A 27832-nucleotide genomic window follows, 5' to 3' on the forward strand; every position below is an offset into this window, starting at 1 on the left:
TGGGGAGGGGGGGGGGGGGGGGGCAGAGGGAGGAATGCTACTACGGGTCCCGGTTTGATGTTAGGTGAGATGTTGGTAAGTAATCCTGTGATTAATGGCTGTGCAGATCCATTAAATCCATGATTTAAAGTGCAGATGAGAAATGCTCATATATTATTTTGCATACTTATCATGACAACCGACTCGATGGCACTATGGACACACTTGACTCTTCATGTACATCAATGTAAGGTTAACTATGGATTTCTTTCCTCCGACCACACATCAAGCATAAAAGGTTACAATGCAAATGACAAATGTGCTTTTGGGAATTGGAAACCCCTTCTCCTGCTCAGCTGAGGGGCTCGCGTGGACATCGATGTACCGTCAAAAGATCTCAGCATGGACGGGTCGATTCCGCGCAACTGGTCCAAAGCAAGGCGTCAACGTGCTGACGTTATATTGGAACATCTCTGGGTGAAGTCAAACGCTTTGATTTAGTGTCGCTGTCGCTTTGGCAAATGAAACTGAAGGAGGAGATGCCCACTAAAAAAGACAACGCTGATATTACACTGAGGGATGTTAACACCAGATGAACATCACGCTGGGCAGAAAGCGGCAGAGCGTGTTGTCAGTGTTTTGACGCTTTTGGGAGGAGAGAGTTCCGATTTTAGTGTAATTGGAAAGAAGAGACAGTTCGAAGCTCACAGCTGATCCAGCTCAGGACGCCTCAACATGTCAATGTGAGGAGCCAAACCACACAGGTGGGTTAAATAACTCACAGAATGGGTATTTTACACTTTGCTTTGCTATTATCAAAATGGAAAACCCTTGTTTCTGATTGGCTGTCAGGTGTCCGTCCAAACCGCATCAGGAGACGGCGTAGATATTGTTCCAGTCGGGATCCGGGTAACTCTAACTCTGATCCAGGTAACCGTAGCAACACTGCTATGGCTTTGTCCCACGGTACCACCCATCACTCACTTTTGAAACAGACGCGTCCTTATGACCTACACTTACATCTTAAAATAATGAAAACTGAACCAATAAACGGGTGGAATCAGAGGTTTGAAGACCTTCAGTGATTTCATATTCCAATCAAATTTAAAAAATGACACTCAATCTTTGATAGTGTAAAGGTCTCGGCTACGTTGCCCGCTTTTCTTCCTCCATTTATAGCTCTCACGTATGGACAATACTCACACACACACACACACACACACACACTGCTGGTGCGGCAGGCTCTCCAGGTGTAAGAGCCGGTTCCAGGTAACCGGCTCCCAGGGGACACCAGCTGAGTGCAACGCCCTCCCTGCCTGTACTGCTGTTATTAATAACTGCTGCTCCAGTCCTCCTGCCTTGGTTTAAACTGCCTCCCCCCCCCTCACACACACACACACACACACACCCCTCCCCCTCCCCCCCTGCCTTCTGCAACGCTGGTTGTTTTGCTGAGGAATTACCTCCGTTTCATGTAATAAAGGGAGGGAACAGGACGCGTCAACGTGTCCACGTGTCCCCCGTCAGCTCAAACATGAACATTTCTTTGGGTTTTGCTCGTTCCAACGAATGTAATAGGTTCGATTTTGAGTCTTTATTTCCACTCACAATCTTCCGCCTCCAAAACGAAGTGGCCGTACACAGCCGAGGAGACGACTGGGTGGTGACTACAGAGAGGCAGAGATAAGATAAGTGAAGCAGAAGCATCACGGTGGCCCGTCGAGGCCCTCGGGGGGGACGAAGACGGGACCATCGCAGCGAGCAGGAGATAATGGAGAGAGTGCTCTCTCCTTTCATCCGACCGTCCTTCGCGACGGGGGCCACGGGGGCCACGGCGGTGAAGAGAGGAGCATCCCATGCCAGCAGGGGCCTCCGGTCTTTCTCACGCTGCGCTAATGCTCGGGCCGCGGCTTTGTCAAGGAAGGACTGGAAAAGGCACGCCCAGGTGAACTGGGGCGCGCCGGCGTTCCTCCAGAGCACGTCGCCGTCCCTTCTGATGTACAACCAACTGCGGCTTTTAATAGAAGCCTTTTATCTTTGGTATTTTTAAGCCTCATCATCCCATAATGTTCTTAAACGTTGATACATTTTTTACAAATCTAAATAAAATAATAATGCTGGTCTTAAACCGGCAAAATAGTGTTGAACTTGTCTTCTTTCCACCTCCCTTTTAACTGTTATAATATATATTCATAAAGAGACATATTTTGAAGCCATCTCACAAAAAAGAAATCCCCAACCTGAAATTAGCCGTATAACTTTTCCCCACCGAACCAAAAAACACTCCGCCCCCCAATCTGATGAGTCCCTTATAATCTGCACTGCAGATTAGCTGAGGATAAACCTCCAGTGCTTTAAATCCTCGGAGAGGCGACCAAATAACATCACTATAATCGTATAACAATCACTGAGATTATCCTTTACTTAGCGGTATAATTAGGAAAAGAGTGTCTCCTCCCAGCGAGGCGAGGAGGCCGCTTTTTTCCGCGGCGTCGACATTTAGCCGCCGAGGGCGCCGTACTGACAGGCCGCCCTCTCCGAGCAGCCGAGTCCCAGTGACGTCGGCGGCGGGGGGGGGGGAGGAGCGGCTCGGGATCTTCAGGTTTCACTCCCCGGTGGAACGCAGGACCTCAACGTTCTCGCATCTTCATCGGGTAAGGAGCACTCGGCTCACTTTCTTCTTGAAGGCCGTTTTTATCTCTCCTCTCCTGCCCTTTCAGCCCAGCTTCACCGTCACGCATCGTGGTGTTCGGGCCTCGGGCGTTGTGGGGTTATCCCGCCCGTCGGTTGTCTCGATGGGCTTCGTGGAAACGGATGTTTTCTCCTGAAGCTCGAGCCCCCCCCCTCCTCCCCCCCGCAGTCAGGATGCCCACACTTGAGCTGCCTGTGCTGCAAAACGGGGCGCTGAGCCGCCGAGCGTAGATGAAGGCCGTCCTGCCGTCTAATTAGAAAACTGCTTGAACTTGAGCCTCGAGGCTGTTTCAGTAAAGGTGAGCTTCCTCTTCTGGGCGTTCCCTGCTTTGCCTGTCGGTTCAAACGAGTTGCTTTCCTTGTGTCTCCAGAAGCTGCAGAGTGATCTGCCAATTAGGACGGTTGAAGAAGAAGACAGGAGCCCACGAGCGAGAGGGTGCGACTTCTTTACACCTCCACGCAAACAAACAGGCCGATCTTTGGCGAGCACATGTCCACACACAAAGTATTATTGGACATTATAAAACAAGTCTGAAGGCTGCTTACATCATCAGTCCGAACAGGAAGTGACTGAAGCAGCAGAAGAGGTGAATCAAGGTGGCCCATGCGGGGTTGATGTTCTACATCTTCCATTATTAATCCCTTGTTGTATTGATTGTGTATTCACCTCCTCTCCGGTTTCTTATTGGGCAGCGAGGTGAAGCATGGGGAGGATGAGCGGCATTCTTTGATATGAGCGCCGCCGGTCTTAAAGCCAGCTGGTCTGTTGTTATCTTTTGTTAAAACGAAGAAAATGTGAAGAGCGACACGACAGGGGGATCTATTGGCCAAAATCTTAAGGTGAACCTAAGAATCTGTTAGCGTACCTTAGCATGAAGTGCTAAGACGGGAGAAAAACGTTGAAATGTATTCTGGTAAAACCTTGGTCTAAGACTCCCGGACTGGGTTAGCACTAATGCTACGAGGTGTCACGATATAAAGATAACATATTCATGATGGGGTGGGGGCGGGGGGGGGGCAACATGATTTGGGAAAATCAAAGCTACCCCGAGGTAGCTGCCACAGCCGCCTGCACTCACCGCAGGTTTGGACTCAATTGCAATCCGTAAATGCCCCTGTGAGCGACTCCAGCTTATCAATTAAAGATTCATCTGAGGCAGCGGTCAGGATTCAGTATTCATCAGGAAGGACGTTGGATCACATGTGGAGCTTTAACACTTCCCTACACGCATGGCATGCACGGCATGGCGGGGGCACGGACGTGGCACGTTACACGGGTGGCTTCAGGACACCCAAACATCAGACATGTTTCATCATTACTCCATCTGCCGTGCCACTTTAAAAAAAAAAAAGCAAAGGGCATGCACGATTTCCTGAGTAGTAAGGCATGGAGCTGAGAGCTATTTTGATAGATGTATGAATTATGGGGCCTGTAGCCAGAGGTTTCCACCACTGCTGCATCCAGTAACATCAGGGCTATTTTTAGCAACCTTTGTCAGACTGGAAGAGGGAAGAACCCCCCCCCCTCCTCCTCCTCGGTTTTAACAGGGGGACGCCAGCGTTTCTCTGGATAGGGAGGAGGGGGAGTGTACCGTGACATTATTCTGTCTCACACACACCTTATAACACAAGGAAAGGAGGACTTTTAAGTTGTTTACCAGCTGCTCCTGCTATGAGCGTCACGGTCCGGGCTGCCTACCTGAATTCCGGAACCAGGTTGGGCTTCAGGCCGTAGAAGGCAGCCGATAAGGTGAGAAGCCAGCGGGGGACAAAATTCCCATTTTCACACTCCAGGTAGGGCACGGACCACTTGACGTGCGTCTTCTCCGGGATAAAACTCTCGCGTCTTTTGGAAGAAGTGTCGGGTGACCCGAAGTCTCGGCTCAGCACCCTCTTATGGGAGCCGGGCTTCTTCCTGTCCTTGACCGCGTGGTACCACTCCGTGTCCACCGTGCGGTTGTGCAGGTGGCGGTGCGCCGCGCCGGAGAGGTCCTGGAGGACGATCTCCCCGCTGGCCCTGGTGGCTTGGAGAAGCACCGAGGGGGCCCCCGCCGCGGAGGAGGACTCCGGGCTAAAAGCCACGACCGCCCGGTGGATCCTGGCGTCGCCCTCCAGCACGCTCCGGACCAAGGCACGGTACCACTCGATGTCGCGCCGCAGGCTCTGCTCCCTGGACCTGTTGGCTTGCAGGATCACGTTGAGGAAGTTTGTGGCGTGCAGCACGGCGTCCAGCACGCTGCTCACGGAGGGATGCGGGGGGGTGCCTCGCGGACCCCCCCGCAGGGAGGTGAGCTCGTACCTCCGCGAGCAGTTGGCCTGCTTCAAGGTGGTCGAGTCCCCGGTGTGCAGAAACGCCGTGACCACCCGGGGGAGGCGCTCCTGTGTCCCCCTCGCCGTCTCCCCGGGAGGATGCTCAGGCGCGCCGCGGATCAGCCCCCGTGCGCCGGCGTCTCCTTCCCCGCGCGCTGTCCATTCCGCGTGGGCGGGGATCGATCCGATCACGAAGCCCACCTGCAGCAGCAGCGACAGCCGGAAAACAGCCATCTCCCCCGGAGATGACTCTCATCAAAAAAAGGGTCCGCAGATGTTCAAGGGGTGAGGGGGTGAGGGGGTGAGAGGGGGGAGGGGAGGGGGGGGCTGATGATCGGGATTACGGTGTCGATGGGCGGGCGTGCTGGAGAAGAAAATATTTTTAAAAATCTTCTCCTTTTTTAAACTAAGAAATTGCTCCGCTAAAGCATCGCTTCGCCACTTGTGGTGTTCTTGCGCGCTCCACGCCTCTGATGCTGGAATCCGTGAAAGCAGAGGAGGAGGAGGGAGGAAGAGGAGGGAGGAGGAGGAGGAGGGAGGAGGAAACCTGAAGAAACCTCCGTCTCTGCCCTCGCTCAATCCCGTCTTCTTCCTTACCGATGCCTCATACCGCTTGTTGATGTTGAGCATCCGCTTGCAGCTCCCCCCCCCCCCTCCTTCCTCCCCCCAGCCTCTCTCTCTCTCCCTCTCTCCCTCTCTCTCTCTCTCTCTCTGCTTGGCTGTGCTGTGCCGTGGACGTCCTCCCTCTGCGCGCGGGCTACACAGACTGAATCAGACCTAAGAGGATGGGGGGGGGGAGGCTTAAAGTGGGCAGGTTATTATGATGTTTATATGTTTTCTTAGGAAGGCACCGAGTCAGCGAGCTTCTCGCTTTGGATGACGGAGACGCGCTCCGCCCTCTTCCGTTGAGTGAGAGCCACGCCCCCCAGAAGCCGCGCGGCGAGGGAGCTGTCCAGGTGCTGAAAACATGATCCTTCAGTAGGCAGAGATTTGTTCTCACGTTGGCGTTCCAGAGTCGTTTGTTTACTCTTGATCAGTGAGGAGAGAAAAAAAACAAGATTAATTACATCCACTTTAATTGTAAAATGTGTGAAATATATTTTGAAAACAAAATTCACTGAGAATAATGTGGGGATGTTGCCACCTATTTGTGCATGAAGACAAACACCTGATGTAATCCATCATTTATTTATGTTTACTCGACATATTTATTCATTACTTAGAGCCTACGGGAGCCATTATTATTATCGGGGGCCAATATTACTAATATCATTCAGCTATACTCAATCCCCCACCAAATTACCTCTGTTAAATACGGCTCTACGCAACACTGCTCTGCCAAAAAGTACAAGAAAGTTGTGGCCACAGTTTATTGCTTGTCAGATGAAATGTGGCAATGGCTCAACATCTGAGAAAACCCCACAGCCAATATACTTGTTATGGAAACATCTGTATTTATCTACAATATTATGTTTTCATGGTCGTGGGCAGAACAGCAAGTGGAATTTAAGAATGAAAGACAATGTGCTTTATTAGACTGTTTGAGTGTAATTAGATGGGCAGTGAACAAAAAAAAGAACATCAAATCAGTTAACATCATTCAAATCATAGAAGTAAAGGGGACATCACCTATTTTTCCCTTTTGATCATTGAGCCAGAGCCCAAAATGATTAGTGTGAGTTAAAACTCACAATATCAACACAATATAGAAGATTACAGGTCAAACGTTTCATTCAATTACTCAGTATTCAGTTTTGACTCAAATATTCTGCATAAACCTGCACTCCTCTCTCTCTCTCTCTCTCTCTCTCTCTCTCTCCCTCCTGGGTTTAAGGGCATGTCACGTTACGCCGCGTGGGCGAGAGGCATCTCGTCCTGGGTGGAGGGCGAGGACGACAGGCATGACGGAGGGCGACGGAGCCCAGAGTCGACCTCCGAGACGTCCTGGACGTCACGACCGGCGAGAAGAAGAAGGAGTCTTTGTGGTTTTAAACACATCAGCTTTACTGACTGTCTTTGAGCCTCTGGGTTCATTAGTTAGATGCAGCATGGATAAAATACTCCATCTTTCCTGTTGAAGAGCCAACGGAAGGGATTTCTCTGCAAAAAATATTTATTTTAACCATTAAATTGAGCGAAAACCGAAGCATTAATCTGTCCAAAATGAGATTAACGTCCCAATTACATTCCAATCATTGTCCTTCCCTTAACCGAACTGGATTCCCTCTGGTCTCTCTGTCCATGTTGTTGCTATGCGAATGCTGCACAGATGGAAATGAAAGAAATACAGAACATCAGTCGCGGGGATGGTGACAGTGACGAAGGTGGACATGGCACCTCCTTTTTCAGGTGTGAACCATCTGCATGCGCGCCGGCTTCTTAATGTTAATGTGCTGCCAGTCGGAGACGTACGACATGTCATCAGCGCCGATTCCTGGAGTCGAGGAACCGCGGATCAGCTTAATTACGTGCAGTTTTGAATAATGTGGCATTTAAAATGTATGACTACCAAATGGGGAAAAAATTAGTTTCTCTTTTTTTTCCTGCTGTACTTGACAGGTTTGTTATTGTGGAGGGTCTGATGTCTGCAGCCATCGCACGCTGTCGAGGTACCTGACGGAGGCCGCGTGGATTCCTCCGGGCCCGTCGTCTCAAGACACAAACGACGTGAAATACCTCAGTAGATACCCGGATTGTGAAGTTAGAGTGTCTTTAAGAAGGCAGAGCGTCTCCTTGCTGTGGTGTAGTTGCGTTTTCCCTCTGCTGATGGTATTGGACTTTCAGCTTTGTGGACGTTGTCAACGTACTCCACCAAAGACACGTTTGGATGTATCTTGTCTACGAAGAAGCAGTGAATTTTAATAAACCAGATTTATTTATAACTAATTGTATTTTAACAGATGATGGGAGGTAGTTAACCTTTTTATGAAGCGTTATTACATTACCTTGTATCCAAAAATAACTATTAGTTTAAAATGAATAACTTAAATATGTATGTTTATTGCTATATCTACTATTTAAGCATTTTGAGAGGTTCTTTGTCATCTATAAGGTTGTATTAATTCAGATTTTCTGTAAAAAATTAAATTAGGAAGCACCTCAATAGACAGTAAACTTAAATACTCTACTTAAATACGAGACTTAAAAGCCACAAACAAATGGAGCGTTTATGCCCTTCAGGGTCCCTCACTTAGTGTTTGTTTTTGGTTGGATGAAGTAAGGTCTGTGGTCAACACGAGCTAAGGAGATTTTTGGAAGCTTAAATGTCTTCAATAATCACACTTCTCGGGTCATAAAAAAAAGGCCCTTTTGTGGTCCTTGCGGGCCAGTCTCACACCTCCGAGGCCCGGGCGGCTGACCCCCCCCGTCAGTCGTCCATCAATCGAGGCGCCGCCGATTTCCCCCCGAGACCCCGCGCTCACGTCTCATTCCACACCGATCCACGGCGGGGTCGTTGATTCCTCCGTCTCCTGACGGAGGCGTCCGTTAGCCGTGGCCGCTTTCGAGGAGGTGCTTTTGTTCGCCTTGTCTTTTCGGTGCGTCTGCAAGCAGCGGACCAGACGCCGGCGACCCCTCTGCGATGCAAATTAATTCACAATCAACGCGAGGCGGAGAAGAAAGAAGAGAACACTGATCACAGAAGAACACCAAATCACATCTGAATACTACCTGTGCCATTTCATGAAGAAAGGTCATAAGGTCACAAACCCCGTCGTCAATGATGCTGAGGAGTTGTAAAACGCTATATAGCACAAAGTTTAATAAAAATAATATTGCACATGAAATTGAAATGTAAGGTTGATGCAACAGAATATCCATTTCTACTGTTAAAGATTGCTATCCAGTCAACTCAATATTGTGTGTGCAACTGTAAACAAACACAACACGTGAAGTACAAACACGACTAAATCAGCCATAGCCGAGGCTCACACTGCTATATATCACAACATGTCATCCTCTTACATTCTGACTTCCCTCACTTCCCGCTACAAAGCTCACAGTCGGGGAAACGACAAAAAAAAAAAAAAGCCCGACGCTGCCAAGGACTCGAGTCATAGTCTGTGCAGCGGTGGGAGAGTGTTTTACCTCCACTTCAGAACCCACGTTCGGTGCCAGTATTTCATGCCAACATTTATTAATGTGAGGATTTTTGGTGCCAAGGCACACAAAGATTCCCACTTCCCCCCCCGTGGGTTTTGTTCTTGGCAGCAGGGGAGAAGCCTCTGAAATAGAATGGACTCAAAGCGCAAAGTGGGACGGAACAGCTTCACTGAAACCAATGGACCAGACTTGTGCAGGGCCTTATTTCCCCTTTAAGGGCATTAAAGTCAAGTCTTTTGTATTTTTCTGGAACTTTGGCAGCATTGAGATGAAGAATTATGCAAATTCTGAATTGGGTGATGTTTTTCGATTCGGGATATTAAAAATGACAATATGCCTGTCACAAGTTGGCAGTGACAGAAAAGGTTTAGGAAAAAAACACCAAAGAAGTCTTTACTGTCTGATCTGGTTTGTGAGAGGCATTTGCCGACGTTGGACGTTCTCCAAGACCTTGGCGTTGGACACGCCATTTCTATTTTTTTTTTATTATGGGCAAAAGTATATCTTCACTTTGAAACGTACCACAATACATAAAAGAAAACGGTTCCGTCCTTTCAACCTGTGGAGAATGAGAAGAAATTAAACTGGCTGCAAACCCTGTTGTAACCACGACAACAAACGTGATACTATATATTTTTTGATAAATCAAAGTTGGCAGAAATGATTTAAAAGTATATTTCATGTTTTCACCTTTCGCAGGGAGACCTTGAATAGACCAAAGTGACGCCAAACACTTAATAAAAAGCACGAACAAAGAGGAGGACGCCAAGAAGCAGAAGCTCGAAATCAATGCGCTTCAGCGGCTCTTCCTCCCCGACGCGTTCCTCTTCCTCCTCCCCATCACGCCACAGGTCCACATCGAGGAGATGGGAACAAGCTGGTACCTGCAATTATCCGTGCTCACTCAGCCGTGGGCCACTGGGTGCCGAGCAACAGCTGGCTCTCGCTTTCCCTTCACATTACACACACACACACACACACACACTCTTTCCTCACACTCACCTGCCAAGCAGCTTGATTAATAAGGCCAAAAGCTCCCAGCGAAGCAAACCAGAGACACGCAGGCGAGGAGAGACGCGGCACCGCGTCGGCGCCGCGGAGGCCTCCAGCGTGTGAGTCACGTGACGCGTGTGTTCCCGCACGGCAAAAAGGAAAAGCGAGGAAGAATGGAGCCCCAAGTGCGTCAAAGGGGCGATCGGGGGGGGGGGGGGGGGGAAACGTCGAAGCCGATTGAAAGAGAGGAGTTGTGATTGATGTCGACTCCGGGAGGAGGAACCACAGAGACTGACATCCTCGTCCCCGATCATCCGAGACAAAGATGCTGCTGTGTTGTGTTTGTTTGTCGCTCGCCGTGTTGTTGTTGTTGTTGTTGTTCTCTCCAACGGGAAAATAAAAGACGCCACGGATTTACAAAATGAGGGGAAATCAACTGCCGTCACGAGTGATCCTGGAGACGTACGAAAGGTCGTCCTCCTCCCCGCTGCAGAGGCTGCACCTGCTTCTGGGGAGTCCACCGATCGCCATGGCGACGGGAGTCGCCTCTCCTCTTGTGGATGGTGGAAAATCACAGTCAGGCCAACTGTGCTTGGTATTATGGGATGCGTCTTCTGACAGGCAAACAAGTGCAATGTGGTTCTTTCTCTAAACAAACAGAAGTTTATTTTGAAGGAACTTAGCATGTGTTGTTGGAAAAATGAGGGAAATATTTCTGTTCCTCCTCAGAAAATAAGAGCTTAACCTCAAAATGTGAGCATAATGTAAAATGTATACTTCCTGGGATAAAAAGGGCTTTTTTTGCAAAGCATTATCTCCCCACATGGTCAAGCTGCTCCTCTCAGCGGAGAACTTTTACTGTCTTATTCAAGAATAGAAGTTCCTAAACGTTAGTGGACGAGAAGCTCACGAAGGAGAGGAAGCGGTGTGGCTCAAAAGTGTTTTTTTTTTAAATGAAATAATAACCACCCTTCTACCTTCAGTCGGGTAGCTAATGATTCAGTGGACTCCGATTCCACGAGTGGACCAGATGCTGCAGCTTCCCGATGGCAATTAGTGGGCCGTGAGCTGCGATCATTAGCTGCGTTTTAATGCCGCCGCGAGACCCGGCGCGCAGCGCTCATAACCACCACGTCAGCGGGGGGAGAGTTTGAGTAATGAGAAAGAGGCTTGATTTAAACAAAGCGTTTGTTATGCAATCATCAAACGCCAATCATCACGCGGCACAAATCCGTCCGGTCACACCGCGGCGCACCGGCGTGGAATTATCTCCGAGAGGATTTTCCCCCCCGACTGCACATATTGATTCGGCAAAGCTATTTACGCGATTATTTGACCTTCAGACTTGGCTGGTAATTATTACCCCCCCCCCCCACAAGCGTTTCCACACGTCAGTGGCCCCCGAGGTAGACATCCCCATCTAGTGGGCCGGGGCTCTGGCTAATGATGTAAGGAAATGTTGCATAATCAATAAGCTTTAAAACGAGTTTAGAGCTCTATTACAGTTTAATGTGTGGTTGTTGTTTTTTATCTTAATCCTGCAGGCCGGATTAAAATGACACGTTTTCAATACATTTTATGACCCTTTGTTCATTCCTTCAAATATTGCACCTTTACAGAAATATTGTGCCATTAATTCTTGAATTAGCTCGAAAGTGACACGTCCATTGGCGGAAAGAGGACGTGACCCTACACAACTTTCAAGAAGGAGTCCTGAATCATGCTCTCCACCTCCTCAACCAGCACGCCGTAATCCGCCCGACGGACGGCGTGCGGCCTGCGGCCCGTCGCCTCCAGGCATCGCATCAGGCCCCCGTGCATCTCCGGCGCCGACGCGGTGGACCCGAGGCGCCTCAGCTGCCCGGCGGGATCCTCCGGGACGTCCCGGAGCCGCAGGGCCTGGAAGGCGGCGGGAGCGAACTTCCCGTAGTGGGCGGTGGCGCAGAGCACCGCGGGGCAGGAGCCGTCCTGCAGCCCGTCGGCCACCGCCTTGGCCGCGGCGGTGTGCGGGTCCATGAGGTAGCCCGTCTGCGCGTGGACGCCCCGCATGGCGGCCAAGCAGTCGGCCTCGGAGCACCAGCCGGCCGCCACCTCCCGCTGCATCCTGCCGAGGAGGGCCCGGGAGACCCGAAAGCGCCGCCGCCGCCGCCCCCCGTCCAGGCCGGCGAACAGCGCCTTGACCAGGGCGCCGTCGCCGCCCGAGACGTGGTGGACGAACCTCTCCAGGTTGGAGGACGTCAGGATGTCGATAGCCGGGGAGCAGGAGGGCACCAGAGGTCGCCCCCGCGGGTCGTACTCGCCCGTGGCCAGGAAGTCGGCGACGACGCGGTTGTGGTTGGACGCGCAGATGACCTTTCTGATCGGGACGCCCATCTGCTTGGCGTACACGGCGGACATGGCGTTGCCAAAGTTACCCGTAGGGATGCAGACATCGATGGGGTCCCCGAACCTGACGACGCCGTCTCTGCATAGATCCAGATAGGCTGAGGAGTGGAAGACCACCTGCAGGGCGGACAAAACGCCAACAAACCTTCAGAAAGTGTTTAATCAAAAGATTAAAGGAGAATTATGCTGCAATAAAAAGATATGTTTTCCTGAATATTGCAACTTTTTCTCTCACTGTGATTTCCACCATCAACTCTTTCCTATGTCATCATAGAAAGAGATTCTTTGTGTGACCAGCCCCCACCTGCGGCAGTAGCCGCGCCCAGTTGATGGAGTTGGCGGTGCTGAGGACCGTGCCGTACTCGGCGGCGAGGTGCCCCGTCAGTCCCGACTCGCCGAACATCCTCTTGATGCTCCTCTGGCAGAAGTCAAAGTCGGCGAGCACGCCAACGGCCCTGGCGTTGCCCTCCGCGCGGCTCGTCATCTGGTGCTTCTGGGTCTCGCTCACGCCTTCCTCGGGGAAGAACACCAGCACCGCGGTCCTGAGCGCTGCGGCGGCGCCGAAGCCGCTGAGCACCGCGCTCCCCGTGTCCCCGGAGGTGGCCACCAGGACCAGGTAGTTGCACATCGGCGGGAGGCAGTGGGCGAAGAGGCGGGGCATCAGCTGCAAGGCGAGGTCTTTGAACGAGGCGGTGGGGCCGTGGAAAAGCTCCTGGACGTACTGGTTGCCGACGAGATGCTTGACCGGCGCCACGGCCTCGCTGGAGAAGTTCGACCCGTACGCCTCGAAGGTCATCTTCCTGAGCTCCGGGGCGGAGACGTCCGACGGGTGTATGCACTGCTCCAGCAGCACCAGCGCCCGCTCCGGGTACGACATGTCGACCAGCCTCCGCCACTCGCTGGCGTCCATCTTGGGGAAGCCCCTTTTGGGGACGTAGAGGCCCCCGTCCGCGGCCAGGCCCTCGATCACCACGTCGCTGAAGCGCTTCCTTCCATCGGACGGCGCCGCGCCGTCGCTCCGGGTCGACGCGAAGGTTTCCGCGGCGGGGTCGCGGTACCTGGCGACGGCCTTCAGCACCTTCTCCGCCACTTCCTCCGCCGTGACCCCCGCCCCGCACAGCACCCGCACGTCCAGCCATTTCTCATAAAACTGCCTCCTGTAGCGCAGGATGTCCCGCATGGACACCCCGGCCTCCTGACCCACGATTCTGTTCACCTTCATCCCGGCGAGCCTCCGCATGACGTCTTCGCCGTCCACGTCCAGGTAGACCACCACGCCGGACTCTTTGAGGCGACGCATGGCCGCGGCGTGGAGAGGGTTGGAGCCCGTGAGGGACACGACACACCCCGAGGCGGAGAAGTTACACAGGGCCCGGCCTTCCTCCTCCAGGAAACGCTCGCCGCCAACCGCCGCCAGCTTGGCGGCCACGGGCATCTTCCACGCCGCCTCCAAGACGTCGTCGTCCACGTCGACGGCGGGCAGTCCCAGCCTGTGGGCCACTATCCTCCCCACCGTGGTCTTCCCGGCGCCGGGAGCGCCCATGAGCAGGATGTTCCGGTCCCCCGGTGGTGAGGCCTTGGTGGAGAGCCCCGACCTGGGCGCCGAGAGCGGACTCAGGCGACATGTCGCAGCTCTCAGAGCGTCCAGCAAACCCATTGAGGGGACTTGGCTTTGCTCCTGTTCACAACAGGGACTTTTAAAACGCTGTTACACTTTTGGTTTCAAAAATAATACTTGGTCGTGATTAGAAAAGGTGCTTGAAGGCACCCACCGTGTATGACGTCAATGGTGTGCGACTGCGGTCACTTTGACTTCGCGTAACACACTCAACGCGTAACGCAGCGTTTCCGGTACTTGAAAGTTTCAGCACAGCTCGGTTGGTTTTAGTTCGGCACGTCGCGCTGTGACACACGCTCACAGCCGCTGTGCGCATCTACGGCCAGCCCGGAGGGACAAAACGGACGAGGCTTCGACGAGAAGCCAAAAACAGATTTACCTTGCTTAAATAAACTGTAAAAAATACACACATATTATATTATACATATATATATCTTTTTTAAATAATGTGTTATTTACCATGCAATCTAACCACAGGGTTACAGCTGTTACGACCGAATCCCTCCACCAGCCCCGCGTCTGTGGCAAGTGATATTTGTGCTGCATTCAAAGACTCCTGAGAAAGTTGGATTTCAGGGAGCAGAGTCAGAAAGCGCGATTCGAAATATATTAATATTCTGATAGTCCACGACATGATCAGAGACGAAGAGAAATAGCTAAAGACATCCTGAAACATTTGCTTTAGGTGAACGCTGCTGTGTGTGTGTGTGTGTGTGTGTGTGTGTGTGTGTGTTACATACAAAATAGTTTAATGAAAACGGAGTGCTGTAAACAAAGGTACAGTCCGCGTACTTCACATAATGGACCAATCAACCACATCCAATTTATCACTTTATAACTGACCGGAAATACAGCTTTTGCTGCAGCGGTTGCCTAGCAACTAACCCGGTAGAGTGTTGTCAAACAAACCCACGATTCACCGGTGCTGGCTAACGGTAGTCTCGCTGGTTTTACCTCAGTTTTTGTGTATTTTTAGTGTTTAAAGTCCTTCGAAGATGTCGGAACCTCTGAATCCACCAGAGAGCGTCTACCACCTGATTCCGAAGGAAGAGGTTCCTTCTCAAAAAGCGCAGAGGTAACGTTGTTGTAGCTTAGCTTAGCGTAAATAACGATAACAAAAAAGTTGGTAAGCAGCAGTGTAACGTTTGGTATAGTTTTAGGCTTCTTCTAAATTGTGTTCACATTCTATTTTATTTTGAGTATCAGTGATTTATAACATACGGGCGTAGTGACTTGTGTTAGGATTTGGTTACAAATATTACTTATCTATTTTTTCTCGTTATTTGAAGGTATACGTCCAAGTACAGACCGACAGTTCTTCTTGAGGAAAAGGCAACCAAGGATGCAATGAGGACGATGGGACCTGCAAAAGTAGAAGTCCCCTCCCCAGAGAGATACCTCAAGAAGCGTTCAAAAGAGCCCAAATTACACGAAAGTGAGTTCTCCTGTAGACTATTCAAACAACGCGTGGGTTCGTCTCGGTGCAGTTGTTGTGTTGTTTAACTTCATTGTTTCTATTTGCTTTCAGAGACACAGGGTTCAAAAGAGGCTCGTCACACCTCCACCGTGAGGAAACCTGCCGTTCCTGCGAGGACAGACAAGCCCACGATGGGCATTCGCACCAAGAGAGACTTCATAAAGACAGCTACAGCGGCGCCAATGAAGCCGCGGCCTGCCTGTGTGGACACCCGGGGGGGGCACAAGCAGCTCCTTGAGAACTCAGGACTGGTCCCCAAATACATCAAGAAGAAGGTTTTTCTTTTCCACCATTAAAGACAAGAACACATCGATTTCCATTGATGAAATCTGCGGACCTGGATTTGATGTTTCATTATGTCCGCTTCCTATTCACAGCATTACGGAGAAGTGCCCCAGTACCTGCAGCGGCTCCATGAAGAGGAGATGAGAGCTCAGGAGAAGTACGACGCCCTAGTGAAGGAACAGAGGGAGAAGAGAGCCATGAAGCACCTGACTGAGGAGGAGCGAGGAGCCGCCCTCGAGGTACTCCCAACAGAACCGGAACAGAACCCGGAGCGGTTTGGTGGGATTGCACCCAAAAAAAGTACAATAGTATGAAGAGGTTGAATATGAAGTACCGACCAGTCTTTCTTGCTCATGGTCCTGGATACGGGCGAGAAAGTTCTTTTTTTCCTGGCAGTAACATCGCCGAGCTGATCATGTTGTCTGGGTTCACCGTGCAGGGTCTGAAGAAGTCTTGGGATGAGCTGCACCAGGAGTACCAGGGCCTCTCATTCGTCGCCGACAACGAGTCCAAGAAGTCCCACAGGCTTCAGCTGGAAGTGTCGATGAAGCAGCTGGAGGACGACATCCAGCTCTTTGAGAGGTTCAAAACCATCTACATACCTGGGAAATAAAGTGCTGGATTCAATCAGATGTGCCGTGTGTCTTGAGACCGCCAATCGAATGTCACATGAGCGCGAGAAAAGGAGAATTACACTCGTATGTTCTCTCTGTCACATGAACAATGAAGCAAAGATAGAACTCTACAGCCCAGTGAACCGCAAATTTAGGAATTATTCCTGTAATGAATTAATTTTTAACTGGTTTATTAGTCTTAAGATATTTCACAGTGGACTATTGCTGTCTTTAGATTGACCACTATTGTATTATTGTACTCTTTCTTATTTTAAAGGAAAAAGTGTGACTCCATTCATCTTAGAGATCATTCATATTAAATGGCAGATAATTGAAAACAATTGTGTCTCCATCCCTTCTTGTTTTTCACCTTCCTGCCTTTTCAATGAAGAAGAAAAGTTAAAGAGTGTCCATTAAAATGTATTAAATTCAGACTGAATAAAATGTACTTCATTGAAATCCAGGCAACTATTAGTTGCGAAACCTTTTTTTTATTTTTTTTTTTTATTCTCTTGCAGTGGCCCAGTGAAGCGGCCACGAGCCTGCATAGCGTCACATGCAGCCGATTATCCCGTTAAAGTCTCCTCCAGTAACAACGCCGCCCTTTCACGCAAACGAGTGCAGCGTGACCCCGCGGGCCCATGCGGCTCAGTCTCTCCCCCCTTTGTTCACTGAGCGGTCGCTGGGAAGAACCAAACCAAGTAAGTCGTGTTCGTAAGAGCCCAGGAGACGGAACGCTTGAAATGGTTTCATTTATTAGTATTATTATGAATATTTATTTGTGTGTGTGTCCGCTGAAGGTCCCTGCTGCTCGTTTTCCATCCTGAGCCTTTACGCCGGCCAACGCGACCACAAATGGACACGGCAGTGATCAAAGGACCAATTGTGGTATTTTTGATTTGGCATGATTGTTATTTCTGTGTAATTATTTCTCAGCTGATTATCGTGTTTTTGATTCTCTGAATGATTTCCTTGAAGTCGTTGAGAGATTAAAACATGAGTAAGCAGCTCCTTCAAGCTTTGAATTTGTATTTAATCAGGCTAAGGTCAGTACAATATTATAAATAATAGTTTAGTGTTTGAGCTGAGGGGGTCACAGACGCCATGAGCCGACAATCCGTGTTTGTATGATCTCATATACATCATATTCAGTCTTTATTTCCATGACAATGTTAAATTAAAGAAATGGAGCCTTTTTCCAGAATTGTTCATTAGCTGACGTCGTGGCTACGTCCAAAACCAATGAAAATGTTTGATGTTTGATTTGAAAAAAAGAGTTTTCAGGTGTTAAATTCCCTCTACATGACTTCCTACAGTATAATTCAGATAAAGAATCATAGTCTTTTGTTTTTCTTTATAATTAAACACCCACAGTTCTGTACTAACAGTCATCTGTCCGTCAGATACCAGACGACTGGCCCGGTTACAGCCTGGAGCTGTTTTCTTACCCTGAACACTACCACGAAGACATAGACAGTGTTTACATACCACATGGGGTCATCATGAACAGGTGAAGTAACCACATGAGCACACCTGTAAGGGGATTGAATGAACCCTCCCCTGGCCGTCTGTCTTTGTCTTGATGTGTGTGTGTGTGTGTGTGTGTGTGTGTCCCCTTGCAGGGTGGAGCGCCTGGCCCGCTACGTCATGGACGACTTCGGGGACAGCATCGTGGTGCTGTGCGTCTTGAAGGGAGGCTACAAGTTCTGCGTGGACCTGGTGGAGTTCATCAAGGTCCTCGGCCGCAACTCCAACAAGTACCTGGAGACCCGGGTGGAGTTCATCCGTCTCAAGAGCTACTTGGTAGGTGAACTCTACCGTTTTATTTTTATTCATCTTTCTGGAAGGGTTTGGTGAGTAAATCCACTGAAACCAATCAGTCAATCATTCCTTCCTCCTATTTCATTTTTACATCATAGTGATTTGAATTGATGTTGATGTTGCTGTGCAATAAGGGCCCACGTGTGACGCAGTGTCTCGTCGGGCCACCAGGTGCCGCTGTGGCTCCTGTTTAGTGAGAGAAAGAGGACGTCGTGTCGGGCATTTCAAGGGCGAATGATTGCAGAGCTCAGGTCACTGACGTCATTCTGCCAGGGCAAACAGCTCGAGACCCTGTCTAACACCTGGGATGCACAAAGCCAGTAACAATACGGGAACGTTTACAATGATGACGCTTTGCTCCACAATCACTTGGTATTATTCTTGGGTGTATTTTGGCACACAGGACACCCAAAATGATGTGATTCACGTTTACGGTTACATTCCCTTGCTCCCTCCGGAGCACAAGGGAGGATCCACTTTTTCTGCTGTCACGGAGGTTTAAGTAGCTGAGGATATTTGATTTGATTATAGATAATTTGTTGGTCTTGCCTGGACATTTCAAGCACAGTGAGTTCATTATAATGTCCCACGCATTCTTAAAGGCAACATATTTGAGATTTTTCTCATCCAAAGGCACAAAATGTACATGTGGAGAGTTGTAACAAGAAAGAATTTCTGTGTAACCTTATCTATGCCGCGATGACAAATTGTTGTCTTCTCCTCCTCAGAACGACCAATCAACAGAGGAGCTGCAGATCATAGGAAGCCGAGACCTGTCTTTCCTGCGTGGAAAGGTGTGTGCAAATACATTTTTACTCCAAGCTGTTTTTACCGTTCTTCAGTTGGCATTTAGATGTATCTTATGAGAACTGAGAACATTTATCGTTCTTGATAATTAGATCAGACCAAACCCCTTCACTTCAACTTTCTCAGCTCTCTCCACACAACTCGCCCGCATACGTCACTTTGTGAAAGTGGTTTGCCCTCCACCAGCCCGGTCATGAATCAGCCATTTCAGGAAAACAAAAGTTCCCACAAAGCAGAATTTAGTGACTGCGCCGCGGGCCGGAGGCGCGAGGAGCCTGCAGGAATAATCCCTTCTCGCTGCAGTTATTCTCTCAGATAGGCGTGACATGTGACGTTTGTTTACACAGCTGACTGCCTGCCTAAATGTGCCCACGAGCGCTTTGCTCTGACTGATGTCTGAATTCTCGACTGAGATGTCAGCGTGTGTCGAGTTTCCCCCGAGGGCGGAAAGGTCAACGCATGAATCACTCCCCAAGTCGACTCCTCCTGCCGCCCCCTCCACCTCGACGGGGCACCTGGTTGAGTCACAGCTCCAGGTAGTTCGGGGGCCATCAGTCGGCTTCCGTGGTCATGGCGTCGCAATGACAAAGCGCGCGCGTCCGGCTGAAGAGGGAGTCACGGTTCCAGCGTTTCTCGTGCGGCCGTGACTCTCTACTCGTCATCTTCGACCAAGGCGTTGCCATGGTAGCGCAGCTCTGTCGCTGCCTATATCTAGAGCCCTTTAGTTTCACACACTTGAGCCTGAAATGCACATATTTGATGTTTTGGAGAGTTAGCAGCAGAGATTCAGGGGAGCAATGTCGGTGCGTTTGGTCCACTTGTTTATTAGAACCTGAAATATCTCAATAACAACGAGTCATGAGCCATGCTATTCGGCACAGACCTTCGTGTGTTCCCCAGAGGATGATTCACAATGAGTTTAGCAATCTCCTGACTCCTCATGCAGCATGGATCGTCATGAAGATCAGCACAGTTTATGCTGCTGTTCGGATCAATTGTAATAGCCTTCATGGCCATCTGATGTAGTAATTGAGAAAATACTTTAGTTTTGTACCCAAGGGCACTTCTCAAAGGCAAAAGAAACCATGCAGAGAAACTAACAGAACACTAACAGAACACTAAAAGAAGAACCGTGGAGAGTGTCTTTCTCACCATGTTAGCATGCGTGTTAGCCTGCATGACATTCGCACAAGCACTAGCATAGACTCTGTTTTACAGGTTGAAAAAGCAGCGCACAAGACAACCCGTTGTTGTTGAACTATGCCCCACCTCATTAACAGTGCATCTTAAATGAAAAACCTCATCTCCATGTACTACACTAATTTGGCCTGTTGTTTTCTGTGTTACGTAAAGTCGTATATATTACGTTTTTACGGCGTCCCATAAAGGCTGTGATCCAAAGGATCCTGGTAGACCTATAAATCCCCCAAACAATGATGCTTTACTCGAGTCGAATAACTTTCAATGCCCAGTTCTGGCTGTACGGCATGTTCGCAGCAGGACAGGTTACGTTTGAGCTTTCTTTTTTTCTTTTTTTTTTGCTCACTGGGTTGTGTAAGAGTGTTCAGGTGTGGACCCAGGGAACATTGGCCGGGCGCCTGCATTTTCTCCAACCACTCTCCCCGAACCATAGATACTCTCCACTGGTCTCACAAAGAGCCCCATACACTCTGCCAAAGGGAACAAGGAGTCATTTGAAACCCAGCGGCAAGGGAAAGTGTGCAACACCCGGACACTTAGAAGAGACTTTTGCTCACTGCGGACACAGATGTTCATTACTGCCGAGGAGAGAGAGAGTAATGACTCTGTTGCCATGGATACCATCTGTAAGAAATGTACATTTCGCGGAAGCGACCCCGCTTTTAATCCTTGATGTTGGCTAACGTTTTTCTTTCTTTCCACATGTTGACAAAGAGTGTGCTCATTGTTGAGGTGAGTGACTCTCGAAAGCACATAAGGTCTCTCTTTTAAATCACGTTTTATTAGTAAAATATTTGAAGGGCAGGCGTTTAGGAATCGTGTGCGATATGCACCGCGTGCACTCACAAGTTATTTGTTAATGTCATATGCTCTTTAAACCTATAATCTCCATATTGTCCATCCTTCCCCTCCTCCTTCAAAGCATTCCTCACTCAGAAGGTCTTCATCTCTCCGTTTCCCTTTGCTCTTCCCTTCCCCAAGGCCATAGTTGACACGGGAAAGACCATGAAGGCCCTTCTGAAGCACGTGGAGACCTTTGAACCCAAGATGGTCAAGGTCGCGGGGTGAGCCAGTGTTTCGGTCATCTGTGTTTTTCCCCAGCAGGGGAAATGCCGAGCGTGTGACGGGCTGAAGAAGATATCACTTGCCCCCCCGCGGGCGCTATGTTGTGTCCTCGTGCTGCTCCTGTGCAGATAAACGTCTTTCCTGGCACATGTTGAAGGCGTTTCCTCCTCTGCCGTATGTGAAGCGCGCCTTAAGTGTTTGCGTGTTGGATGGGTGGAGGTTCTAACTCACAGGGACATTTTTCAAATAAAAATCAACAGTGAAGCAACAATCCGTAATACTTTTAAATACTTGGGGTCATGGTTAGTTGCTGCATTTCTGCACTGCTGCATTCCGTAAAGTAACTCAATGTTTCATGTGTTTCAGTCTGCTGGTGAAGAGGGTCCCTAACATGGCAGAAGATCTGACAGACTGTAAGTACCCCGGGTTTCAACCACCTCACCCATTCTTCTCTCATTGTTCCTTTTGTATGCCATTAATACTCTTTCATCAGGTTCATTTGCTTCCAGTGTTTCACTGTTCTTCATCATTTCTGATCCGTGCGTCCAGAGATACTGAGGCGACGACAGTGTGGATCTAAGCAGTCTAGTTTTGTGCATTGTGTCGAGGATGTCTGAGACATTTGTAGCTCTCTCTCTAATGAACTCTGATGGGAAAGTGCATATCTCTGAGATCTCACAGTAGATTAATGGCATACAACCTCAGTGTCTCTAATTTGACCTCAGGTGGGGAGCTTGCTGCACCTCGTTATATGGCCATTAATATATATTTTCTACACCATTCTACCTCGCAAAAAAATATCGGAAATGATGCTCCTCATGCTCCTCTTTGACGTCGGCGTTTGCTCTGATAGATGTTGGATTTGAAATCCCCAACCACTTTGTTGTTGGTTACGCCTTGGACTACAACGAGTACTTCCGCGACCTGAATGTAAGTCACCCGCTGCACCCGGCACATGACCTTTTGAAAGAGCTGAGAGAAAGAGATGAAAGAGGCCGAGGGTGTGGAGGGGGGGTAAACACGGCAATAAAAAGACTCGCCCAACAGGTGAACTCTGTGCCCGAGGAGGCTTCGTTTTAATCCAATATCTCTGTGAGGCCGACTCATTTTATTTTTTGTCAGATTTTATATGGATACAGTGACGATAGTGTAGTTACTTTGAATTGTTTTGTCCACCATCATGTTTTGTCCATGTTTTGTATTGAAAATCTATCTATTGCGCTTGGGCTGTCACTTTGCGTTTTTAGCACTAATTAGCAAATGTTAGCGTGCTAGCACACTAAACATTAGCCGCTGAGCGTTAGCACGCCAGCTCTGTCGAGTGCGAGTGCGTTGCCTCTTTTTCTTACATTCCTCCACCAAGCAAATAAATCATCCCCCTTTTTCCTCCCGAAAAGAAAGTCTGGCATTTCTGCCTCTGTCTTTTCTCCTCTGACCATTTCCCCAAAACTCCTCTTAAACCTCTACGAGCTTTGCGTCAGGAGTGCAACCAAATCTTCTGTTTTCTCTGCTGCGCCCATGACACGTTGTTTCAAGCCAGATTTCACAGCCTGAAATTAGTAAGTGCAAACGTATGTGAACTTCTTCATTTGTATGTCTGCAAAGATGTGGCCTCAAATCTACCTCACGGCAAACACTCTGCCAGGACCCTCTCCCATCGTGTGTGTGTGTGCTGCATGTAATGTATGTACTGTACGATTGTGCGTATGTGTGTGTTGGAGGGGGTTGGTATTCTTTAGGAAAGGGGGGTGGAACCTGTGGAATGTGGAGGTTAGTGTCTCATTATCGGCCGGCGTTAAAGCTCCCCTTCTTATCTCTCCTTATCCGACTGAAGAAATATGAGTAGAACCTCTGGGACGCCCAAAGTTAGATTAATGAACGTGTCATACCTTTGATTACCTTTCCCGCTTTGAAATTATTGCGGGCTACATATTTCTGTACCGCATACAGCTTATTGAGAACATACTGGAACTCCCCATAGGGCAGAGGGGGGGGGGGGGGGGGGTAGAACAAATATTTTCCTGTCATGAGATGCAGGTTTTTTGGTCAAGATTGAAACATTCTCAAGCGTAATCTAACATTACGCACGCTGATTTCTCTCCCTCTTTCAGCATATCTGTGTCATCAGCAAGATTGGGAAGATGAAGTACAAGGTTTGAGAAGCAACGCACAGTTTTACATTTCTGGCTCCAAGCCGTCAGCAAAGAGTAAATGTCAGTTTGTGTTTTCCATTTCTGTAACAGTCAGTTGTTGCAATACTTTGTGTAAACAGTTAAATTTATTTATATATATATATATATATATGTAACCGTTATGGAGGCCGTTTTTCTCTCTGTATTCTTTCACGATTGAAGCAGGAACAAAGCAACGGATGAATAAAAGAGAGGAGATGCTGGCCACCAGGAGAGGCCTGTTGGTGACAGATGGAGGGAGCTTATGGACGTTGGCATCCCCTTTGCCCGGATGACTCTGACTCATGGAAAACACACAGCGTCTCCTCACCACACTGTGTCTGTTTGTTCACAACTCAAATCAGGCCTGACTGGAAATAACAACCAAATGCATGTAAAAAAAAAAGATATGTCTATTGAATGTGAACTATTTTATATGCAAACTCAAAAATGTTCAAAATTGTGTATTTTATTTATTTGATTAGGTACAAAAATATTGAAAATGAGACATTTCAAAAGTCAAATTTATTCAAAACTTTCTTTCGTCAAAGGATTCCGATAATAAAATGTATAAAAAGGCAATCTCCCCGTTTCAGTGAATCGCAAATAAACTGTCACACTATCACAAAATTCGTTGCGCTGCAATCACAGTGTGAGTCCTTGATCTCAGGGGGCGAAGTAAAGATATAGATATCATTATAACTACACACATACACACACATGGTACTTTTGCATGTTCTGTTGCCATTGTGGGGGCGACGGAGAGGGTCAATTGTGCGTGTCGACAAACAGACCAGAACACGCTTCACCTCACGCAGCAGCGTGCGTGCACCCGGGCAGCGTTATCATGTGACCACGCACTCCTGCGCCTTAATCACCTAAAACTCCACAAACAGCCGTCACATCGCGCACACACACACACACACACACATTACCACAGTGTAAAGATTTGTCATTAAGATGGTACACAACGTCCCAACTGAAGGATGAAGGCTTTGGTGGTCTGAAAAAAGAAATGAAGTTAAACATAATATACGCTAACCTTCTTGTGGTGGTTCCAGTGCTTTTTGTTGACTTTGTTGTGTGTTTTTTACCAAGCTAATGGTCCAGCTTCGGGCCACAAGGCCTCTCCGCAGGTGAAAGGGCCCGATAAAAGAGTTTTCTGTTTGGATAATACCAGTGTCCGCAAACACAGGAGAGTTACGGCAGGTTCGGAGGGCTCGGGTTCCACGCTGCGCTTTCCAAATGCTCTCAGGTTTCCCGCCTGTGGTCGTAAACAACGCGTCCGCTAATACATTTAGAGGAAGACTAAATTCATGTCAGGTTTTATTACTCGTCCTTGACCCCTAAAGTACGGAGGAGTGAGACGCCCCAAGACGGAAGAAACACACAGCTTTTTTTTTGGGTTGGGTGCTATCTGTGCAGCCACAAAGACCTCCATTGTACCCAAACCCTGTGTGTCCTTTTCATAAAATCAGCCTTCGCACATGAGATCATCAAACCCCTCAGCAAGGAAACCATTACGCATATTTCCCAATTATTTTTTTCAGAGATTAGATCTTTTCAGTGTCAAAGCTACATCGTTTCCACATTTGTACGTGTGATGGATTTGTGATGTAAATGAACCAGCCCTTCAATTAAAACCTACATTTGCTGTAATCGATTTTAGACCAGCAGAAGCCGGACAAATTACATTCCCAGTTAGGAACTTAATAAATACCGTTTGACAGACGCATCTCGGTACACAAATAGAAAGAACATCCACAGCAGTTATTGTTGTGTTCCAATTAGGGCCTGATAGATTGACTGCTGCTGGGTTTCATCCAGTCGTCACACTCAGTGCTGATCCCCTTATACAACCTGGAGAGGGGAAGGAACGTGATGCTCTTAAACTCTCAACTGTAGTTTTAAGATTGAAGATCTGATCGAAATTTGCTTCGTCTCGCACGTTTTGCATGAAGGGGGGGAGGGGGGGGGGGGGTGTTTCCACCTGTCCCAATCCCAAGGCTTTGAACTTGGGCTTCGTGTCACGTCCTAATCCAGCCAAACATTTTACTGCTGGACGCTTGAGTCACTCTGGCTCCGCGACACCTTTGGTACGAGGGAATTAGCAGTGAATGTAAAAATGTTTATGTCGATTATTGGAAACATCTGGACAGAAACAGAGTCACGAGCAGGCTTCAGAAAGAGCAGTATGTGCACTACACGAGCTAACACAACAGGATGTTTAACTGTACAGACATTACAACTCCTCCGTGTTCACCGCTCATCGATCTGAATCTCCTCACTTTGCCATTCATAAAAACAACACGGCACTGCATCTGTGGAGAGTGAAGTGAACTCAAGCGGGCCAAGGTTTTTTTTTTTTGGAGGGCGGGGGGTGGGCCCACACAAAACAATCACTGTTGGCCCATGAGCTATCGAACCAGTAAAACATTTTTATAGTTTGCTTGTGAATTTCTGTACGCACATGTAATGCAGAAAAAACATCATCAAAATGTTTTTTTAGCAATAGCTGGGAAACGTTTGGTTTCTGGTTTACAATCACGCTCTGTGTCCAATCAGGAGAGACCTTCTTGCTGCATTAATAGTGTGGTATGTGCATATTAAACCACATTAAACACACATGCACCTCATGTCTACCATCCCATACTGCCGAGTCCCACTTACATCAGTTTAAGTTCTCTATTGTCTTGATGAGGGTGCACCAGCTTTTTAGACAATAGCTCCTCTCTGAAACCGGGGAAACCTCGCCACAGTGTGGGTCAAAAGACTCCTATTGTCCCATCTTCCATTGTGCTGCAGGAGAAGCCTGCAAACAGAACACTATCAGCCTTTGTCTTTGTCCGGATCAGCTGTGCAGCCCTTTATTTTTTCACGCTGCGGAGTCCCATGTGCCGGCCATGCCCTACATGTCACCATAATAAAGTTAAGGACACCGCTCTTAGAGTTGATAATGGATGAGCAAATATGTCTCAACCGTTGAACGTTAGGAAATTGGAGAGCTGAGCATATGTGTCTCATCCCCCACAATGACAACGTCCCTTTGATTTCATTTGCTCACTTTAAAGGTCGGAGAAGCTGAATGACGGAGTGTGGGAATAAAGTGTTTATCAGCTCACGGCCAGGTGATTATTTAAATGCATTGTGCGAGGGGACTATTGATTTCAATTTATTAGTAAGAGAAGAAGTGTTCACGTATGTAAAAATATTCTATAACAAGTCAAAGTCATGAATAAGTATAATATTTTTTAAGAAAAACCAAACAACAAGAGACAAAGGTTACATTAAAAATACCTGGTAAAACTCTCTGGAAATGTTACAGGACATATACAAGTACTCAAGTTTCTGTGGAAAAGCAGTACACTTTCTACAGAACTACTAAAACCGTTCCTACTGTTTCTGTGGGAGTAATAATGGATTATTTGATCATGTTTTATTTAATTATTGAGCTCCATCCATGGAAGCACCCCCAAACGACATGCACGTGCTGCAGTTACTCTCCACCACTGCGCAAACATTTCATTATACACAAAAGTTCCTACGAGCCAGCGACCAGCAGGGACCAGCTTCTCCTCTCGAGCGAACCTGTTATGTAACAACGCCTCCAATTGGCCCGCTTCAAAATTCCAAATTCAACCCGCCTCTCCGATTGGACGACGCCCGGCCAGATGGGCGGGCGCGGCGGGCGGGCGGGGCCTCGGCCGACCCTGGAGATTCGGCAACACAGACCCTCGCGCCGCCAACCGGGGACCGCGCGGGAGTACACGTTGGCCCTCCCCTGTTGTCGCTATGTGGAGCTCCTTCGGCGGCGCGGTGCAGCTCGGGAACGACGGGACATGAATGGAGACCGGAGGTTTATTCTTTATTTTATTTTACCGGAGCTCCCGGACGACAGAAATGCACGCTGAAGGGCGTTTACCGTGTACCACCCCGCCGCCACCCGCGCCCTCTCCCCCGCGGCCCCCACCTCCCTCCGGCGTGTTTTTCCCCTAACAGGTAGTGAGCCTCAACGGTCAGTCCGCTCGGAGGAGCGCAGCCAACGGCCCGCTCGGTAACCTTTTTCCATCTTTAACCGCGTCTCTGGACCGAGCGCGTTGTCTTCTTTTTTTTTTTTTTAACGGACCACCAAACTCTTCCACACAAAAATGGACGTATTTCATTTCGAGTACTTTTTCTGAATTTGTATCAGGTAGGTTTTTTTTTTTTTTCTTTGGTTGCAAATAACGTAAACGTTATCACCACGGCAACAACCTGTCGTCCGCCCCGCGACCCGGGGAGGGGGTGGGGGGGTGTTTGTATTTATGGTATGGTT

The 27832-nt window shown here is 48.7% G+C and overlaps 5 protein-coding genes and 1 long non-coding RNA gene across 19 annotated transcripts in view; 4 read left to right on the forward strand and 2 right to left on the reverse strand.

The window, feature by feature from the left end:
- Positions 1-5260, reverse strand: part of gpr158a (G protein-coupled receptor 158a) — a 52868-nt gene extending 47608 nt beyond the window's left edge. For both annotated transcript variants that reach the window (XM_037455720.2, XM_037455719.2), the window contains exon 1: positions 4370-5260. In XM_037455720.2, coding sequence (XP_037311617.2) covers positions 4370-5214 — 845 coding nt within the window. In that variant the 5' untranslated portion in view covers positions 5215-5260. The remainder of the gene's footprint in view (positions 1-4369) is intronic.
- On the forward strand, positions 4320-7872 carry LOC119198490 (uncharacterized). Of its 2 annotated transcripts, none has more exons than XR_005114527.2 (3): positions 4320-4420; positions 5824-7329; positions 7540-7872. It is a non-coding gene; the product is annotated as an uncharacterized LOC119198490 (long non-coding RNA). The 2 variants fall into 2 exon arrangements; XR_005114528.2 differs by lacking the exon at positions 4320-4420 and adding an exon at positions 5189-5265.
- Positions 7873-9552: 1680 nt separating this feature from the next.
- On the reverse strand, positions 9553-14528 carry LOC119198488 (threonine synthase-like 1). Of its 2 annotated transcripts, none has more exons than XM_062559315.1 (3): positions 14232-14528; positions 12764-14137; positions 9553-12178 (listed from the first exon to the last, which is right to left on the reverse strand). In XM_062559315.1, exons 1-3 carry the CDS (start codon positions 14391-14393, stop codon positions 11810-11812), a joined length of 1905 nt encoding a protein of 634 aa, XP_062415299.1. In that variant the 5' UTR covers positions 14394-14528; the 3' UTR covers positions 9553-11809. The 2 variants fall into 2 exon arrangements, with proteins under 2 accessions (XP_062415299.1, XP_037311618.2); XM_037455721.2 differs by having other exon boundaries at positions 10271-12576; positions 14232-14526.
- A 157-nt stretch (positions 14529-14685) lies between these two features.
- Positions 14686-16794, forward strand: enkur (enkurin, TRPC channel interacting protein). Its single transcript, XM_037456646.2, has 6 exons — positions 14686-14854; positions 15054-15152; positions 15367-15512; positions 15606-15829; positions 15932-16078; positions 16279-16794. The coding sequence occupies exons 2-6, from the start codon at positions 15073-15075 to the stop codon at positions 16450-16452; spliced, it is 771 nt and encodes a 256-aa protein (XP_037312543.2). The 5' UTR covers positions 14686-14854; positions 15054-15072; the 3' UTR covers positions 16453-16794.
- Positions 16795-17060: 266 nt separating this feature from the next.
- prtfdc1a (phosphoribosyl transferase domain containing 1a) lies at positions 17061-24100 on the forward strand. Of its 9 annotated transcripts, none has more exons than XR_005114588.2 (11): positions 17061-17154; positions 17254-17341; positions 17857-17963; positions 18076-18256; positions 19003-19068; positions 20996-21013; positions 21263-21345; positions 21713-21759; positions 22200-22276; positions 23458-23559; positions 23701-24100. XR_005114588.2 is itself a non-coding variant. In XM_037456652.2 (11 exons), exons 2-11 carry the CDS (start codon positions 17309-17311, stop codon positions 23719-23721), a joined length of 675 nt encoding a protein of 224 aa, XP_037312549.1. In that variant the 5' UTR covers positions 17061-17154; positions 17254-17308; the 3' UTR covers positions 23722-24100. The 9 variants fall into 9 exon arrangements, 6 of the variants coding, with proteins under 6 accessions (XP_037312549.1, XP_037312546.1, XP_062415219.1 ...); XM_037456652.2 differs by having other exon boundaries at positions 23458-23499; XM_037456649.2 differs by lacking the exon at positions 22200-22276.
- A 3128-nt stretch (positions 24101-27228) lies between these two features.
- The window catches only part of LOC119198375 (rho GTPase-activating protein 21), a 50203-nt gene continuing 49599 nt past the window's right edge, over positions 27229-27832 (forward strand). For all 3 annotated transcript variants that reach the window (XM_037455437.2, XM_037455440.2, XM_037455439.2), the window contains exon 1: positions 27229-27709. The gene's annotated coding sequence lies outside the window, so the exon portion shown is untranslated. The remainder of the gene's footprint in view (positions 27710-27832) is intronic.

The sequence above is a fragment of the Pungitius pungitius genome, chromosome 19 (genome assembly GCF_949316345.1).
Source record: "Pungitius pungitius chromosome 19, fPunPun2.1, whole genome shotgun sequence".
Taxonomy (NCBI): domain Eukaryota; kingdom Metazoa; phylum Chordata; class Actinopteri; order Perciformes; family Gasterosteidae; genus Pungitius; species Pungitius pungitius.

What these genes read in the sequence shown, in the direction of transcription:
- prtfdc1a (XM_062559234.1), top strand. Translation starts at nt 20,515, where the DNA reads ATGATGCTTTACTCGAGTCGAATAACTTTCAATGCCCAGTTCTGGCTG. An exon ending in AAGATGGTCAAGGTCGCGGG is followed by an intron (nt 21,346 to 21,712) that starts GTGAGCCAGTGT and finishes CATGTGTTTCAG; the next exon opens with TCTGCTGGTGAAGAGGGTCC. An exon ending in GGCAGAAGATCTGACAGACT is followed by an intron (nt 21,760 to 23,457) that starts GTAAGTACCCCG and finishes TCCCTCTTTCAG; the next exon opens with CATATCTGTGTCATCAGCAA.
- enkur (XM_037456646.2), top strand. Translation starts at nt 15,073, where the DNA reads ATGTCGGAACCTCTGAATCCACCAGAGAGCGTCTACCACCTGATTCCG. An exon ending in CCTTCTCAAAAAGCGCAGAG is followed by an intron (nt 15,153 to 15,366) that starts GTAACGTTGTTG and finishes CGTTATTTGAAG; the next exon opens with GTATACGTCCAAGTACAGAC. An exon ending in AGAGCCCAAATTACACGAAA is followed by an intron (nt 15,513 to 15,605) that starts GTGAGTTCTCCT and finishes ATTTGCTTTCAG; the next exon opens with AGACACAGGGTTCAAAAGAG.
- LOC119198488 (XM_037455721.2), bottom strand. Translation starts at nt 14,393, where the DNA reads ATGCGCACAGCGGCTGTGAGCGTGTGTCACAGCGCGACGTGCCGAACT. An exon ending in CACCATTGACGTCATACACG is followed by an intron (nt 14,138 to 14,231) that starts GTGGGTGCCTTC and finishes TGTTGTGAACAG; the next exon opens with GAGCAAAGCCAAGTCCCCTC. An exon ending in GGGCGCGGCTACTGCCGCAG is followed by an intron (nt 12,577 to 12,763) that starts GTGGGGGCTGGT and finishes TCCGCCCTGCAG; the next exon opens with GTGGTCTTCCACTCCTCAGC.